The following is a 17,678-nucleotide window of genomic DNA, read 5'->3' on the forward strand; positions in this document are numbered from 1 at the left end:
CAGGCACGTCGCTAAAAACTGTGATGAATGCAACCAAAAGTGAATGCAAATGATCTGATCAATCACAGCAGCATCTGCTACAGCTCCATAACAAGCAGAGCACAGGTGGGTTTTCATCATTCTTCACACATAAATATAGATTTTTTTGAAGCATATTATTGTTAACAGTCAGAAAAAAGGGGCTGTTTGTTGATTTTGGTTGATTACACAGCACCCGGGAGCTGGTCTGCTCTCTTCATGCATGGCATGAGTGTGTGCGTGTAGCTGTAAATATGGATGTGCAAGCATTACTGTATGCATGTGTAGTCTGTGCGTAATGCCATATCACCGTAGTGCTGAGCTCTCTGGTCACGCAAGCCTGAGCTGCCTTTGGGAAGTAGGTCAATGAGTGAGAGAGGGGGAGAGAGAGAGAGAGAGAGAGAGAGGGTGATGAATGAAGAGAGGGGAAATCGTTGTCAGATATAACACAGAGAAGGAAAAAGATGAGGAAGAAGAAGACACACAATGGCAGGAAGGACGAGTAACAGTGGAAACCTGTTAGCCTGAACATGTACAACACGTACGTGTGTGTTTGTATAAGAATCCCAATGGACATCAATGGCCTCACCCACCTCCCTCTCTCTCTCTCTGCAGGTAGAAGCCTGCTTGCGTACAACCCACATGTATGACTCACACCCTCAATCACATCACACACCTCTAAACTTTCCATCCCTAAGCTGTGCAGAGCGTCCTGAGCCCATCGCAGGCAGCCGGCTCCACCCCGACATGTTTATCACTATGTTACAGTATCAGATGAACACATCACAATGTCGGGGTTATTACATTTTTGGACTCCAGCAGAGATGCAATTTATTAATTCTGATGAGGGACCACATTAGTCTGCGGTTACTAGAACTCTCCAGGGACTGTAATTGATAATGTCTTTTATTTTGAAGGAATCGGAGCTGCTGGTTCCAGCTGCTGTGTGCAGCGGCCCCACATGGGGAGCGCTGAGTAATTATGATCGAACCTGAGGTCACACACAAGCCAAAGATGTTACAATGACAAGTGCACATCTGTGCAGAGAAAAGTATTTATAAAACACACACACTCGGACACAAGAACACACATTAACATGCCTTTTATCTAAGGAAGCAACAACAGCTAAAAATAACAACAAATGGCTTTTTTAAGTGGAGTAATGGACGGGGAGAAACACTTAGTGTGTGTCTGTTTGAGTGTGTGTGTTTGTGTTCCACTGCACTGAACCATATCAAATAACAATGTGCTGGGTGTGATAGGCTGATAACTGCTGTGAGCTTAGTGTATGTGTAAAAGTGCAAGTTCACACCAGTTTGTGCTTGCCTTCCCCTGGTACCTGGTTGCCACAGCTGTATGCCATGCTGTCGAGTATATGTGTGTGTGTGTGTGTGTCCTCCTGTCCCTGTGCTCAGTTACACTATGCCATGGAAATTTCCTCTAACCTTTTCTCTCATTTACACCAGTGATCTTCAGAGTTCACTCTCTTTCTCACACACACACACACACACACACACACACACACACACACGGCTACAGTAGAGATAATGCAACTGTCATTCTATTGAGACCATAAACAGTTTGTGTGTCCTACTCCTCAGACCAACAAATCTGCTTAACAGTCACATGATGATTATGATTTGCTGCCACCACTACCAGCCTACTACTGCAGCTACCACTCTTACTCCCCATACAACAGCAAGCACTACCAGCAGGCCTCAAAGGCAACTTACTACTACTTGCAGCTCACCACAGCTGCTACTGTACTCTGATTCCTTCTACAACAACCTCCATTTAAGACACTACTACATACACTACCTCTACCTCACCTGCTCCTCCTTATCATCTAAGCAATGCATGTAGCCACCTCTACATCTGTTATTGTTATTACAACTGCTGCATCCTGGATACATGCATGTCTGAGCTGCTGCACAGCGAGGACAAAAATAATTCATGGTGTCACTGATTAGGCTTCATTGTTTCTTTAACCCCTGCAGAGAAGCCCCCACAGGGTGGCCTCGCCCCTGAAAGCACCTTGTAATCCTTAAACTTGTGGAGCATGAGTCGTAATCACACACAATAATCCAGCTGGACCAGTGGATTATTAGGAGGTTGGGTGGGGGGGGGCACTGATGTATACGTTTTGGATGGCAGACAGGCAGTTTGTGTGTGTGTGGCCTCTGTGGTCCAGCAGAGCTATAGTGTCGGTGTCAGAGGGAGTGATGATGTGTTTGTGCAGTTGGGCGCTTGCCCATCCACAGTCCAGACATCTTTACAACTCGATCTGTCTGACGGTTAAGTCGGGGGCGAGCCCCAGCCAAAACACTGGCATGACGTCAAGGAGAGAGAGAGAGAGGGAGAGAGGGAGGCTTGGACGTTGTGGGCAGTGACAGAGCACAAACCAATAAAGGAGCAGCATTTACACACAACACTCATTCATCTTCCGCCTTTTATTACACTGTTACAGGACACCGTGTCTGAGAACAGAGTCAAAGTCCATTTTTAAACTGTTTCTTTAAACTACTTCTTAACAGCACTGAGGTCAAGCCAAGCTTATAAAATCCACTTGATCCATATTTACAGCGATTAGCATCGTAAAAGTTCCACATTTTTTCTGTATCTGTCATCTCTTGATGGAGGTGCACTTAAGAGCAACATGTCTGTTTCACAAATTACACTTCAATTCAGCTCCATGCTGCATGCCATCACCAGCTTCACAGCATCCGATCCCACACACTTCCACTAAACGCTTCAGATTGTGCAGCCGTGGCTAACGCCGGGCTCCATGCGCCGCTGTCATGTTGCTGTGATTATCAGCATCCCCTCTCATCTCCTCAGATTTTAGCAGCAGACAGGACCCTGTGGTGCACTCTTTCTGCTTTAAAATAAGACGTTTCCCTGGCGGCCGCCCCTGTGATAAATCACGTAACAGAGGAGGGAGAGCTTTAAAGAAATAGGGCAGCAAACCGGTGCGCCTCCACGTGCTTCCCCTAGCCCCGAGCTCCTGGCTGAGATTGGATTCCCTCTCCTTCAAACCGTCCCTATCTTCCCTTGGTGTTGTGTGCAGAGCGACAGCGTGCGTGCACGTGAGCAAGGAATGACAAATAACCTCAGTTCATGTTGACACTATCAATATAGCAACAGGGCTCCTGTGATGAATACAAATCAGCAGTAAAGGTTAGCTAAGGACACGCAACTAACATACACACACACACACACAGCCATACATGAATGAATACATCATGCAGGAAGAAAGTGGGGAAGAGGAGGAAGATTTCACACCATGCACCACTTCTGCACAGCAAACATATGAAATATTTACGTACACTCATTCCGCATGTCACTTTACATGAAGAATGGATAGTTCTAACAGCCCTCTGAGGTAAAAACTCAAGATGATAAACACCCAGATGGTCAATATGTCAATTTTTGAAACACACTGGATCACCACAAGGCTGCACAACACGGTCTGAGTAACACGCTCAGATTTTCAGCAGGCTTCTATTGGAGAGGTCCTTCTTAGGGGTTACACTTTGCAAAGTCAGGTTAGCTCATGATCATTCTCTTTGTTAATAACGAGGCTAATAAATTCTTCAGGCCCGACAGTGAGTGAGACAAACACTGGGAGAAGCTAGAGTTGGTGTTTGTTGGTCAACTTAGGACTTAAATTAATCAATTATCCAAATAGTTTTGGTAAATTAACAAACCTAACACTCCCAAACTGAATGAGCTCCAGGTTCAAACCTGACACATGGCAGCAAGCCAACATGATGTGCTTGCCTCATTAGGCCCCAAAGGTTAAATGGTATGTAAATGATGATTTAACAATAAATAACCAAAATGATAAATCCTCTGCGGTCTGCTGGGAGACTGAATGTGCCATAAAGATAAGACCCGTAAAGAAGATGATAAAGAGGAAACGATGAGAGGTGATAACAGTGAATCACAGCACTGAGTGTAAAGTACATAATCTGTATTAAAACCATATCCTGGAGAGGGAGAGAGAGAGAAAGAGAGAGAGAGATGAGATGAGGAGGAAATTTACATCTTCACATCCCACTCTGGTTTGAGTCACAGCGAGAACGGCAACAACCTGGAACACGGCGACAAAGCGAATAGATTTTCATATAAATTAAGATGGCAAAAGGCAGCTGCTGAATACTTAATACGACTCTCGCTCACTGAGCGTCACTTTGCTGTTTTCTCATCCTCTTCCTGCTCCCACTAGATCTGTTCTCTCGTCCTCTCAGTATAAAAACACGCAACACAGCCATTGTGCGTGTTGGACACTTTGCACGGTTGAGTGCTGCTCTGCTGCTCCACCTCAGGGGGAAGAAGAACTGTTCAGAAAATCAACGTGGGATGAGAACTGGATATAGAGATTCTGAAGCAGTTCCAAGTTTCTTCTGCTGACTCTGTGACCTCTGACACTCCCTGCTCCCTGGTGATGTAAGCGTTGATGCCACTATGAGTTACTCTGGAGAGTTTTCAATCAGATTAGTGATGAACCTGTCTGATCGTTGGTCAACATTAGCGTTGCCTCCTTCTGCAGTAAGCTGTAAAACAGTCTAAACAAAGGTACTCTGATGCAGCCTTGCTAGTAAAAACCTAGCAGATGAAGAAGTACTGTGTAGCTGTGGCTGGCCTTAAATCATGCAGGTCAGTAAGCCTTTGCTAGCCCTGCTTATCCCCTGTTTGGAAACCAGGCTAAAGGTTAACGCCGCCAGCACCTCCCCTGTGCTCTGAGCAGGAGGCCGCAGATAAAGCCACACAATCCGAAGAATCAATGGAAATGACAAATTATCACGAGGGGTGGATGGATTGCAGCAATTCTGCATAACTGCAAGCAAAGCCTCTGGGATCGATCTGGATTGAATCTTCAGTCCTGTGTGCACCTGAGAGCTGAAAAATGAATCAATAAAACTGCCATAAACGCTCAATGGAATCAATTCTACCATAAGAAGGAAGAGCAGCTTTCTAATTACTGCAACATTATAACTGTACAAAAATATAGAAATATGCTGCGTGCCGGGGACAACATACAGCGTTTAAAATGTTTTACAGAACAAAGATGCTTTGAATACTTCAGCTATGAAGCCATCACATAGTTTAAACATGCCTCAGCTCCATTGTTTACAATAGTCTCAGCGTGCAGCAGCACTGCTGAGCAGATGATGCTGTGAGTCAAACGCTGTCTGCATGGTGGGCTGCTTTGTGAAATACATTGCTGTGAAGTCAATAAACAATGACCCAATCATTTTCACTTGCATGATACACCATGCCTTCATGCATCATGCAGGGTTTTCTGCAGAATAGACAATATTTCTTCAGGGATATTTAGATGGTCTGAGGCCGGTACTAGTAAGTCCTGATTTAACTTGACTTTCCAACAACTTTTCCTCCCATTTTCAACAACAAGCAAGCAACATGTGACCATGTATCTATGTATCTGACAGTGCAAGTGCATGTCTCATGTTGCAGGTGATGCTGCAGCTACCAGTTTAAAGACATGGAATGATTTTAGGAGAACAGGGGGAGGTACGGTTTATAAAAAATGGCTTCCTCAAAGAAAGATGAGACATAATTATAACCAGGATTCTTATTTAATCCAGAGCAGTGAGCATGAATGTTAGCTGTGCCAAGCAGGCCTGAGCGAACAGCTGACGAATCACCATGTAATTAATTATTGAGAGACACCCCCCCCCCCTCACCAACCTGTGCTAGCATGTTAGCTAGCATTAACACAACCCTACATGTGACACACAGAAACACACAGTGATTCGTGCACAAGGCCCCCTGAAGGGGGGTCCGGTGTCTAAGCCGGATGCCTGATGAACCTCATAGGGGATTTGGGAGGAAGCAACCGTATTCCCAACGCCCACACTGACGCACAGCAGCATGATGAGGATCAGCCACACATAAACACACACATTTATAGATCACGACAGATTTCCACGAGGTGTAGCAGCAGCACAGTAGCCACCAGTGAACGGGCAGGTCTCCACAGCACCGGGAAACATAACCCAGACCGGTCAACTCAAACAGCAGCAGAGCAGAGCCAATAAAAACACTTTACTATTCATCTTAACACAAAGGAAGTATGCAGCAAATTTAACACAAGACAATACATTCTTGTCCAAAAAGATAGTTAGCAGAACAATATGTTCTCTGACCTTTGACCTGGAGAGGAAATCTATAGTATTTTCACTGAAACATAATGTTGTGTACTGTTATGTGTGTGTGTGTGTGTGTGTCCAGTACACGGTGACAGAAGGGACAGGTGAGTCACTGTGGGGCTGCACGCTGAACACATTGCACTGCAGCACTGCACATCACGACTCCGACAGACAGAAAGGAACGCAGAGGAGGGTAATGGCGCAGAATGGTGGATCAGAGACACACACAAAAAAACACACAAAAGCAAATCGCAGCAGAGACACAACAAGGTGAAGGTGACAGATAAGATGTGGGGGGGGGGGGGGGGGGGGGGGGGGTTCTGTCGGTTTGTCTGTCTGTCCCTGGCACAGTGTAAATCCCAGTCACTGCCAATAACACCGGTACCCATCAGTCCTGGGTGGAACTTCAAAGCCTTGTTATTTATACACCTGTCTGTCTGCCTGCCTTCCTGGCTGTCTGGATCCCTCACTCCTCTGTCACAGTCCACTTTAAATCGGATTTATTGACCTGCATGAAGAAAGTGATGCGTCTGATGTCTGCTTGTAAGGCCTGCAAGTGTGTACGAGTGTGTCTAAGTGTTCTGTTGATGCTGAATCACCGGTATGTGACATCATTTTATAGAAGCGATGCACAAATGATGACTACAATGGGGAACTAAAAGCCTTCTTTCTCTGCTGAACTGCACGATCAAGTGAAATCCAGCTATCAAGCTAAATGTGGTCGGTAAGGGACTGTGTGACTTCCGATCGGAAATTGGATAGGATCACCTGATAGTCGGGGATGAGAGCTCACCGCCTGCCACACACAAAGAGGCGTCCTGGTTATAGGATAAAGTGCTGACTGACAGTATGAGGCTCTATAAGGCCGCACAGCAGCACAGTAATGGCTTTAATCTTTATTAAGTTTTCCGTTTTAGTGCATGTGGGTGTTGTTTCAGAGGAGCAATCAAGCGCTTTAAACACTTAGGACCTGAGTTTTATTTGTAACGTGCAGCCTGAGGCTCACAGAGGAAGCACAAACACTGAAGGAGTGAATAATTGGGTGATGAATGGGAACAGAATGTCTTCTTGATAAGTATTTCCAACTCTCATCTTGTAACTGTGTCAGGCTGGGTCTGCTCTCCCTCTCTCTCTTCTTTGAAATCACACCTCCAATTAAATGTTAATTGCGCATGTGCAGCACTGAATATAGATTGTGTTTAGACAGAAAGCAGCCTTTAGATCCCAGAATTCATCAATATTTTTGACAATTTTTTTTACACTGGAAGTGGAGAAAAACTGCACTGCAGTAAAATTTTTATGATGCCTTCAGGGAAACTGGTGCAACTATTTATATTTGACAGCTTGACCTTAAGTGCTGAAAAGAAAAAACAGTCACATTTGATTTGAAGGCACATGTAGCTGATCCACTGATGAATGACTGATGTCTGTCAGTCTGTATTCTGATTCTGAGGTTCTGGACCAACCAACACATGTGCTTCAAATTCACATGACTTTCTTCTCCCCACCACACACAGGAACTAGGTTGCTCAACTGCTGCACAAACTGGACTGGATGCGCCGCGGCTAATATTTTACTAGCATGTGCCCTGTGGCTGGTCGTGTCCTGTTACAGCAGGATGTGGTGACTGACGTTAAGTCGGCCTGATCTTCCCAGAGTCAATCCCCTGAACGGACCCAGAGCGGCCCACAACAGCCGGTCAATGATTACCACTGAGAGAGGGTGGTTGCAAACAAAAACAGCCTTTCAACGGACCGAGACATAAAGCCGGAGACAGAAGGAGGCGAACATCTCAAATTAATCTATTAATCTAATCGACTTGTGTTCAGATGCCAGCGTGTTTTAGACGCAGGAAGTTTAAGGCTTACATTGAGACCTCTGCTCAATGAATCGGCGATGGTCAAAGTCTCTTTCTAAGCTACAACTTAGGCCGAGCCTCTTTGAGGCTAAAGAAAGAAATCAACAGATCTGGCTGATTATAAGTGATAAAGACCATATAAAGGTGTGGAGATGGTCTGCAGCCATGTAGGGCCAAGGAGGCAGCAGTTAATGTTCCATCCCCACAACTTTTTCACTTTACTTTCTTGTAACGTGTAGGAAAAGGTTCCAAAAAGTCAACCATGGTTACAAAACAAACACTGATCCTGCCTACAAGAAGCTTCACCACCCTTTTGTTGGCATGGTGACCATTTGAAACTGAACTCCAGTTGGTTCTGGGACTGCATTTAATTCCAATAAGATTTGGATAAAGCTCATTGTTAGGTCCCCAAGCTGGTCTAGAGGAAAAGGGAGTAACACAGCACCAGGGAGTAGAATATTGCAGGATTGCAGGATTGCAGTTAGCCCAGCTTATCCACTGGGAACCGGGCACAGACGAAGCCCTCACCAGGGAAACATAACAAGAGGTCAACATTTCACAAACCATATTTCTGATTCTGATGTATTGTAATAAAAGAATGGTCTAAAAGCTTCAAATCACATGATTTGAGTGCAGTGGATTATGGGTAAATGTATTTCTGCTTGCATGCATCCAGACCACGCTGCAGGATGAATCTGTATTGTTTGATTTGTCTCTACTGGTAAATGCAAATAATGTTATAATCACCATGGCGATAACCAACCCACACAGGTTAACCTCCATCATGAATCTGTCTCTCCCAAACACAGGATCTTCTTCCTGTATTTATTTGCACTGTGTATTCCCAGACATCTGACAGCTTTATCCGATTTTTCACTTATTCCCACCACAAAGGCCACATAACAACATTTTGTGGTGGTGACCACCAACAGCTACAAATAGACATCTTTTAACAATGGGTACTGTGAAACTTAAATGAAACATTCTACATGATAGTACAGTATGTGTGCTCAACGTTCAAAAACCACACCGATGATGTGGAAACCACATAAGAGCTTTTTGAAAGTGTGATTACAGCGAGTAAAAGCATCGTCTGATCAGCGAGAGCAGCATCCGGTGAGCCTGTGGCGGATGGCTTCGAGGGTGACATTTGGCACTGAACAGTTCTCGTGTTGAAAGACAGCAGAAGACGTACAGAAGCTGTAATGGACAGCAGGCAATTACATGACAGACCTTCATGCGCCTTCATGATACTTAGAACTGTATGATGTAAATACTGAGGTACACTGTCAAAAAAAGGGGCAACAAAGACTATTTCTACCACAAATCCAAATGCTAATGGGAAGCTGAAATGACCGGTAATACAATCAGCCCTGACCTTTCCACAGACCTGCATGAAGTTCATGTGTCAGAAACAAATAAACCGGCAGCTCAGGACTATTTTTGTTTCTAAAAAAACGAGCAGCAACACTTCAAAAAATGTGCTTGTGAATCACTTGGAGACAGAGTGCTTCAAAAAAGAAAAAAAACAGGAAGAGGAACTGAGACAAATTACAGCACGCTTGTATGTAGTATATATAAGAGAGTGTGAGAAAGAGAGGAGGAAGCAGTCACATGTTGGGAGGTGGAGGAGGGAGGGAGGGAGGTGGAGGAGGGAGGGGCTGTCCGGCCTCCGCCTACGTCACAGCACCGCCTCTCTCCCTCCCTCCCTCCACTACAACTCACATGACTGCAGCAGCCCTATTCTGTAACTCCAGTCACGAGGATAGAGTAGTATTACAATAACCAGCCGGCAGGGGCGAGCGGCACACACACACACACACACACACACACACACACTGAGACAGCAAGGGAAAGCCACCAGCCAGCACTAATAACCCAATGTAAATATTAACATATTAACACGGCGTTTGTAGAATAGATAACCTTATCCACACATGACGAAAGAACCTAACCTGTGGTACAGTGTACACTTCCCCCCCCTCTCTGTTCTTTATTCAAGTTTCCCCTTCTGTGTCAGTCAAGGACTTTGCAGCAGGCCGGAGGAAAGAGCTGCAAACATGCATGTGATCTTTATTATGACTTGGTTGACATGGTTTTAGAGCCACATCTTTAACACTTGCATCACATTTTCCCCTCACATATGTTTATTTTTGGAAACTGTGATATTAGTTTGACTCATCTGGGCCAGAACCACTGCATAAATCTGGGTGCAGACACACTGTTGACACTGTTATGCATCCTAAAGCCACTGCAATAGAAAATGACCGGAGTTATGGTTAAGTGATGTTTTGGTTATTTCTTTCAGATTGTTATGTTCATGGAAGAGGGGTTTACATCTTGTGTGTGTGTGTGTGTGTGTACTCTGTGTGTTACTTGGGAGCACATGTCACTGCTCCAGTTTATAAATAGCCCACAGACTCCCTGGATCCCACCACACACACACACACACACACACTGAATTATCCTGCTTAAACTGCCAATCAGCTGTGACAGATCGCCCCCCCAGCCATCATCACCACCTCCACCTCCACCACCACCCACCTACACAAACACACCATCACATCCTTTTGATGACCGAGCAATCAGAGCAATAACTATATCAACCCCCCCCCCCCCCCCCCCCACCCCCACATGCCAATGGCAGACCGCGTCATGGGCTTATGTGAACGGTAATAATCCGCGAGTATTTCGGAAGCTCGACTCTGCAGCCAGCCAAGAGATTGAGATTAAGACCTGATACATTCCGCTGTGTCGCGTGAGAACTGGAAATGTTCACCAAATCCCGCTGGGAAATCTCCTCATTTATAGTTTCCTTCCATGTACGCGGCAATGAACGCGTCACATTACACAATCTATGAGCTAAAGTCAATGACTGTTTAATCCCGGAATATTCGGCCTGCATGTTATGTTTCATGCATCACTTCATGTCGGTGAGATTAGAACTTCTATGGCAGGTAAACACTCCTCTCTTACAGCCCTGCGCAGCGTGCTTTGGTGAGAGAGGGCATCCAGGGATTCAGAGGGGAGCCACTCATTAAAAGTTCATATATGTTATTAACAGATGGCACCCGGTGACTGGTCTGCGCGCCGAATTTCACTAAAGCTCCCCTTGATTCATTTCAAACATGCTTCCCTGTTGCAGGGATTGTGCGTAATTGCGCCAGCTGAGATCCCTAAATTTCACCCATTTCCCAACCTAATCCTGCATCTTGGCTTTTCCTTGAAATAACGTGTAAAAATCTTCTTGTATAGACCCCCCCTATAGCAGCAACCAGCCTCGGAACAGTCACTCACTGCTCTCAGGGTGCCAAAGGCGCCTCCCGTGTGAGCCAGACGAGCGTTTTGTAACCGCTGCCTTACGCAAACCCGTTACGAAAACACAAAACTGCACTCGTAACTTTCTCAGCTGACCACAATCTGTCTGATTGAAATTTCTCCTGCTGGTTATCACGTCGTATTTTTGACCGGGGATTAAGCACCGGTGGGAGTTGCTCAACTTAACCGCCTGCAGATACCCAGAGATCCAGAGATCCCCAGCTAAGTCCGCGCTGCTGTGGCAAGCAGCTTATAATGAAGAGGATAAATAACATTACACAGCACTGATGTATTGCAGAGCTGCCGCAAACAGACACGTCAATAAGCATCCACGTAGGAGAAAAAAAAACGCGCAGCCCACATAATACAAGCGCACCCCGCGTCAACTAACAGGCACACAAGGCTCTTTTCTCTGCACTAATTTCACACCCAACTTGTCCTGTAGTCAATGGATTGATATCACAATGTCATAATGTCATAATAGTCCTCAGGCTAAGCCCATGCGTTCAGAGGCGCACCACGTGTCCAAGACTCCGGCACCGAAATTAAAACTTCCCCTCAAGAATGCGTCAAAAGTTTCCAAAGCGCCTCTCTGCATACTAAATAATCCTCCCAGAGCGGCAGCGCGGCCGCTGCGCTCCGCTTCCAGCAACAGCACGCAAACATTTACTCATTTTCATCCATAAAAAATCCCTCAATGTCAATAACTGCTGACATTTCCTCCAAAACACGTGAAAGCCAGACGTCAAGGCATAGTAGGCGCACACACGCACACACACATGCATGCAGACGGAGACACCGGGTCGCGCTGCGCCGGGGAGATGCTGCTGACACAAGCCGGGCGAAAGGCTCACATCAAACGGGTATAGCTCGCGCCACAGCCGGCGACGTGCAAAGACGCGCCCCGGTGTGCAAAGCCCAAAGTCCAGAGTATCCACAGAGGCCGAGGTCTTACCTGGCTGCCGGAGTTTTCTGTCAGGTAATTGAAGACAAAGGACGAGAGTTCCTCATCTAATAGTGGAGCGCAGTCCGCCATCTTCTAGTGAATGAGGAGCCGTGGAGTCAGAGAGTGGAGTATAGGAGGAGGAGGAGGAGCAGTTTGTGAAGGCTGCCTGCAGGGGGCGCATGTGTTTACACACAATACACTTTACATTCCAGCCAATGTAGAGAATTTAAATCCTCTAAATTTGAAGATTTTTTTTTCAAATATTTTGATGTGCATGATGTGTTTTCACAAAAACAAAAACATTTCAACACTTTACTTACATTTCTGAATGTAAACATTTGAATAAAAAACACAACACAACTACCGCAACTACTACTAATTATAACAAAAAATAACTATCAACACGTCCAGATTGTCACATGACTGCTTCTATTCAAAGTAACCACAGCTATCATTACAAACAGAAGCCGAGCACACAAAGGGCCGGATCACTCAGGACGCCCTGAAAGCTCGGCTTTGTTTTGAGAAGCGCATACTGTACCTATGTGGCACCATCCTGTTTCTGTTGCTGGGCAACCGCAAAATTTGTCAGTCATACAGTTAGCTAAGTTGATGACATTAGCTGATGATTAGAAGAACATGAAACTGCATGGTGATGATACTGGTTGAAAGGGAGCAACAATTCAGCCAACCAGAAACTTCCAACCAGAAACCAACCAATCCATGATGGAGATGGTCAGGGTGAGGTCTGCATCCAGACCGGGGAGGCAAAGGGGGTGATGCTGGGACACTATTATACGATCTGACATCTGAGACAGCTGCAAGTGACTGGTATCTTGCAGCACCACACTTGTAAAAGCATCATGGCTAAAGTGAAAGACACAAGTTTAGACCTCAGAAAAAGGATTGTTGATGTCCGCAAAGCAGGTTTGAAGAACTGCTGTGAGAAGTTTTATCAAGAAGTTCAAAGAGGGGGCTAGGATTCCTCGGAAGACTCAACCTGATTGCAAACTACTCCAAGCAACTCTGGGCTGTTATCAAACAAAAATTAAACCAATGTATTTGGATAAGGGGGCTAATAATTATGTCTCCAACTGCTGATCCTTGAGCAGTCAGGGGGCCTTTGGTCCTGATGAAAGTCTGAGCTGATGGGATCCAACCTACTGACTGTGTCGACCCACCGGCTTCTATAAAGAAAGGACCTGTAAGCTCCAGGACAGTTCTTAGACCGCAAGTGCATCAAACCCAGCTCATAGTTGTTATTTAAAGGTAAGTGTAGGAGATTTTGAAAACTCAGTGAGAGTCAGCCAGATTTCGAAAGTAAACACGCCCCTTTCTCTCGGAGTTCACCACAAAGCTTATAGTGACAACCGGCCAACTCTATGCGCAGGTGCGCCTCGGAGGATTGGCTGATGTTTTTAGTGTTTTATAGCTTCCACAGATGATTCATATTCCTCGTTTTAAAGCGTAACTGCTGAACTAATCGGTTGCTATCGGATTGTAAAGAGAAGTTACACTAATTTAACAAAAAGTGCATCAGAATGAAATCTCCTACCCTACCTTTAAGACTTAAAAATAAGACATTTTGTGCCCAGCGTTGCTTTGTAAAGGTGTGGAGAACCTCTCTGTATGTCCAGTACATGTTGTAGTATTGACAATAAAGCTGTCTTTGACTCTCTGCTCTGCTCCTGTTTTGACTGGCTCGCTTTAAGTATCAGCCTGAAGCAAAATAACATGTCATTTTCTGGATTCTAATACTGTACACATGGATCATAATTGATACTTTCATATGAGCGCTTCAGTGACAAGTGTCTGTCCATGCAGACAAGCATTAAATGGGACACTTTGAATCCTAGCCAGTGTGACTTCATAGTTAGATAAAAGATTTCAGATATTTCTTTTGATAGCTGCAGCATGTCTCAACTCAAACCGCTTGGCTTCATTCATGCTGCCTGTCTGGAGATGTTTGTGTGATGAAAACATTTTAGCAGCGAATTACATTTCGCAGAAAGAGTTTGGACTATGAAACTAAACAAATAACTCTGTCTGATCACTTTCTTGCCGCTAGTGAGGCTTCGGGGATCGAATGAGATGGCAGAGGCGGTCGGCTGTTGTGGGTCAGTGTAACACACACACACACACACACACACACACTGTGAAACAGGTTTGAAACTGAATGCGATGTGCATGATATTACACCACCTTCATAAATGGCAGTAATACATGATGCAATCTGAACCTTTGCAGACTTTATGATTGTGTGATATTATTGCATTGAGTTTCCTCAATGGCAGCTGTTCCAGGAGGGAAACTGAAGCATTAAGACACACTCAGAGGTGGCAATGAATGCATGAATGTGGGCAGACACAGTGTCTAACTGGGTCTGTTCCCCAGATTTACCTCTGTAGTTATGATTCCATCAGTAACAATAGTGTTGGAAGTATTGCACAATACACACACACACACACAGGTAATTGCTGGGATCTCAAATTACGAAACAGATATAACAGGTCAGAAAACAGTCTGACTTAATCAAGCAGGTTTCAAACAAAAGGCTGCAGCAGTCCTGACCTGACCCGTCTGCAGGACACTCACAGTGTGTCCACACAACAATCATTGCAATCAGTTCGGTGTGCTGCCTTTGAGTGTGTGATCAATCATGTTTCTTCTCAAAGGGTCAAAACAACAGTGAAGAAATCTGTCATTAATTGGAATGATCACCTAATGTTTGTGATTCACTGTCATCAAAATATGTGAATACAAGACACTGACATAAAGAGGAAGACGGATCATGTGTGCATACTTCTGAATGTTAGAGGAAGTCTTTTTTCCTTCTTGTTCCCTAATTTTTAATCTATCTGTATGTGTGTGTAACTTAATGATACACAAGCAGACAGCCTGAATAAAGATTTGCAGTAATAAGCAGATGATCACTGCATTCACACTTTTGTCAAGTTAAGTCAGGTCTGTTCAAGATGGCACATAAAATACTGTAAAAACCACACCTCAATACGCTGTAAAACATGGGGGAAACTTTCTTAAACACGATTCTAAAACAAAGTTTGACTGCAGGAACACTGGTCAGAGTGGCCTCGGAGTTAAAGAGATGCCATGCTGGGATCACATTTTACAACCGTGTGGAGCAGGAAATAGACCAGAATGCACTGCAGTGAGTAAGAGATGAATTGTGGTTTGTTCTCTGCCAGCGTGCTGTTGTGCAACTAGACATTAAGATTAAGAAAACCTTTATTTGTCCCACAATGAGGACATTACACGTAGTTAACAACAATCCTTACTCATTACTCATCCCTGGTGGATTTTATAACATGCTGCCTGACAGATGACATAACATGGCATAGTCCCAGTTCTATTGTGTGTAGGATAGACGCTCTGACACGTTTAAGAAATGAGAAGCACCTCACTGCATCAGTTACACTTAAATAACTTCAGCTGTCCCCCTTCCCCCTACATTGGCCTGCAATCACTATTTAGTCATAGGTGTCTTGGACCTCCATGGACCACAATGGCAGCCATCATCTCTGTGGACTCTCTGTGCACTGCAGCATTGTTCTGGTAGATGAGCACTCCTCTTTTTGTTGATTTCCTCCTGCAGCTGTCTCAGAGATCAGCACAGTGGGCCTATGTAAGTGTGGACCTTTTTCAGGTCCACCTGCAAAAAAACAAACTGAGGCCATCACCTTGATGTAGACCTCACAGATTTGACTGTTCTTTGGTCTCAACCCCCTGTGGAAGTCTCTCAGGATCCACCTCAGAAATGGCAGACTGACTCCTGACATGTTGAATCCACCTCTCAAGTTACTGCATGGTGTCAGGAACAGAGGTCAATGGGTCACCTCACTCTGTAAGGAGGAGCTCACCCCAAAATGGACCCCAAAATTGCATGTGGATGTAAGAAGCCACAAACCTATGAATCACTCTTGCTGTGCTTCACTTCCTGTTTGTTTGTCTGCACTAAAAGTGACACCTCAGGTTTTCTTTTGTAAGCGTTGTTCTATTTCTATAACAGACATTAAACCTTACACAAGTCGTGACAACTCTTAGTGACCTGCCAGGTTCGGTCGGTGTGGGTCTCAGTAGAAGAAGCCAACATCATTAAAATACCAACAAAGTTTTCCAGGGTGAGTTCCAATGATGTCCTCATCTCATGTTACTACATTTAATAATTACATTTTGGGCCTTCAGCCATCCATGTGATCCAGAAATACTGCCAAGGAGGTCAACAGCCGAATAACCTTCAACTTCTGAATCATCAACATCACAGGAAACTAAAGGTAATGAGGTCAGATGTGAAACGTGGGTAATAAAAATGCAACTAAAATTTCCCTAAGGAGGAGTATGGGTCACATGAAGCGGACTTTCATCAAGGTTTTGAAACTTTGCTCAACAACAGAACAAAAACAGGAGTTTGCCCTTTTAATGCACACTCTAAACACTTTAAAAAACTATTACCTCCTTGGGGAAACATCTTCCATCCACAAACAACTCACAGCTTCTTTTTTATATTTAGTTATCCTCTTGAACAAACAATAAAGACGAGGAGACAGAAAAGAACAAACACAAAATGTACCAGAGAGACATGGAAATGCTGCGGGCAGCTTACAAAAACAAATGCGTCTCAACCCGAAACGAAAACTCCACTCCAGATGACAAACAGGCTATAAGCTGCAGCATTAGTGCCTCAGTATATCACAGCGAGCTGCAGCGGACCACCACAGACACTACAAACAATCCTAACAGTAAACCGAGATGATGTGTGTCTCAGCAGCATCCAGACCATTCAAGTTGACATTTCAATAATGTTTAGTCCTCGGGGGTGCGGTCAGGCATCCCAACACAAGGCCGCGATCTGAGGTCAGACTGTCACCAAGCAGGGCTGGAATGTGTCAGGTGGTCTTATGGACAAGTGCATTGAAAGCGTTCCTGGTTACCTCAGCCTCAGCTTTGATAATCAACAAAGAAAAAAGGAAACAGTGAGCTGAGCTGAGCCGTGCTGGTCAGGCCGACCTCAGAAAATTGGACAATTTAGCTTCATACAGGGAGGTAAAGACATGAAAAAATGTGTTTTGTTCGAATAACTTTGTAAATGAATGTTTGCACATTTTTCAGGTTTTAGTACAAGCATTCATTTGCTGCATAATTTACTGTGAGTTCTTCCGAGGATCACAGGTTGCTTGAGTAATAACGCTTCCAAGCAATTCAGAAGCATCTGAAGTTCTGCCAGAAATCCCTGCTCTACTGTAGCACTACATTTTCTTCTCTGTGAATAAAACCTCCATTTGAAATACTAAAACACTGTAATTTATCCATTTATTACAGAAAAAAAACACGACTAAAGATACTT

The 17,678-nt window shown here is 44.6% G+C and overlaps 1 protein-coding gene across 1 annotated transcript in view; it reads right to left on the minus strand.

The window, feature by feature from the left end:
• The window catches only part of ppargc1b (peroxisome proliferator-activated receptor gamma, coactivator 1 beta), a 74,436-nt gene extending 62,007 nt beyond the window's left edge, over positions 1-12,429 (minus strand). The window contains exon 1 of the mRNA XM_028416063.1: positions 12,326-12,429. Coding sequence (XP_028271864.1) covers positions 12,326-12,406 — 81 coding nt within the window. The 5' untranslated portion in view covers positions 12,407-12,429. The remainder of the gene's footprint in view (positions 1-12,325) is intronic.
• Between the last annotated feature and the right edge of the window lie 5,249 nt (positions 12,430-17,678).

Source organism: Parambassis ranga, chromosome 10 (assembly GCF_900634625.1).
Source record: "Parambassis ranga chromosome 10, fParRan2.1, whole genome shotgun sequence".
NCBI lineage: Eukaryota > Metazoa > Chordata > Actinopteri > Ambassidae > Parambassis > Parambassis ranga.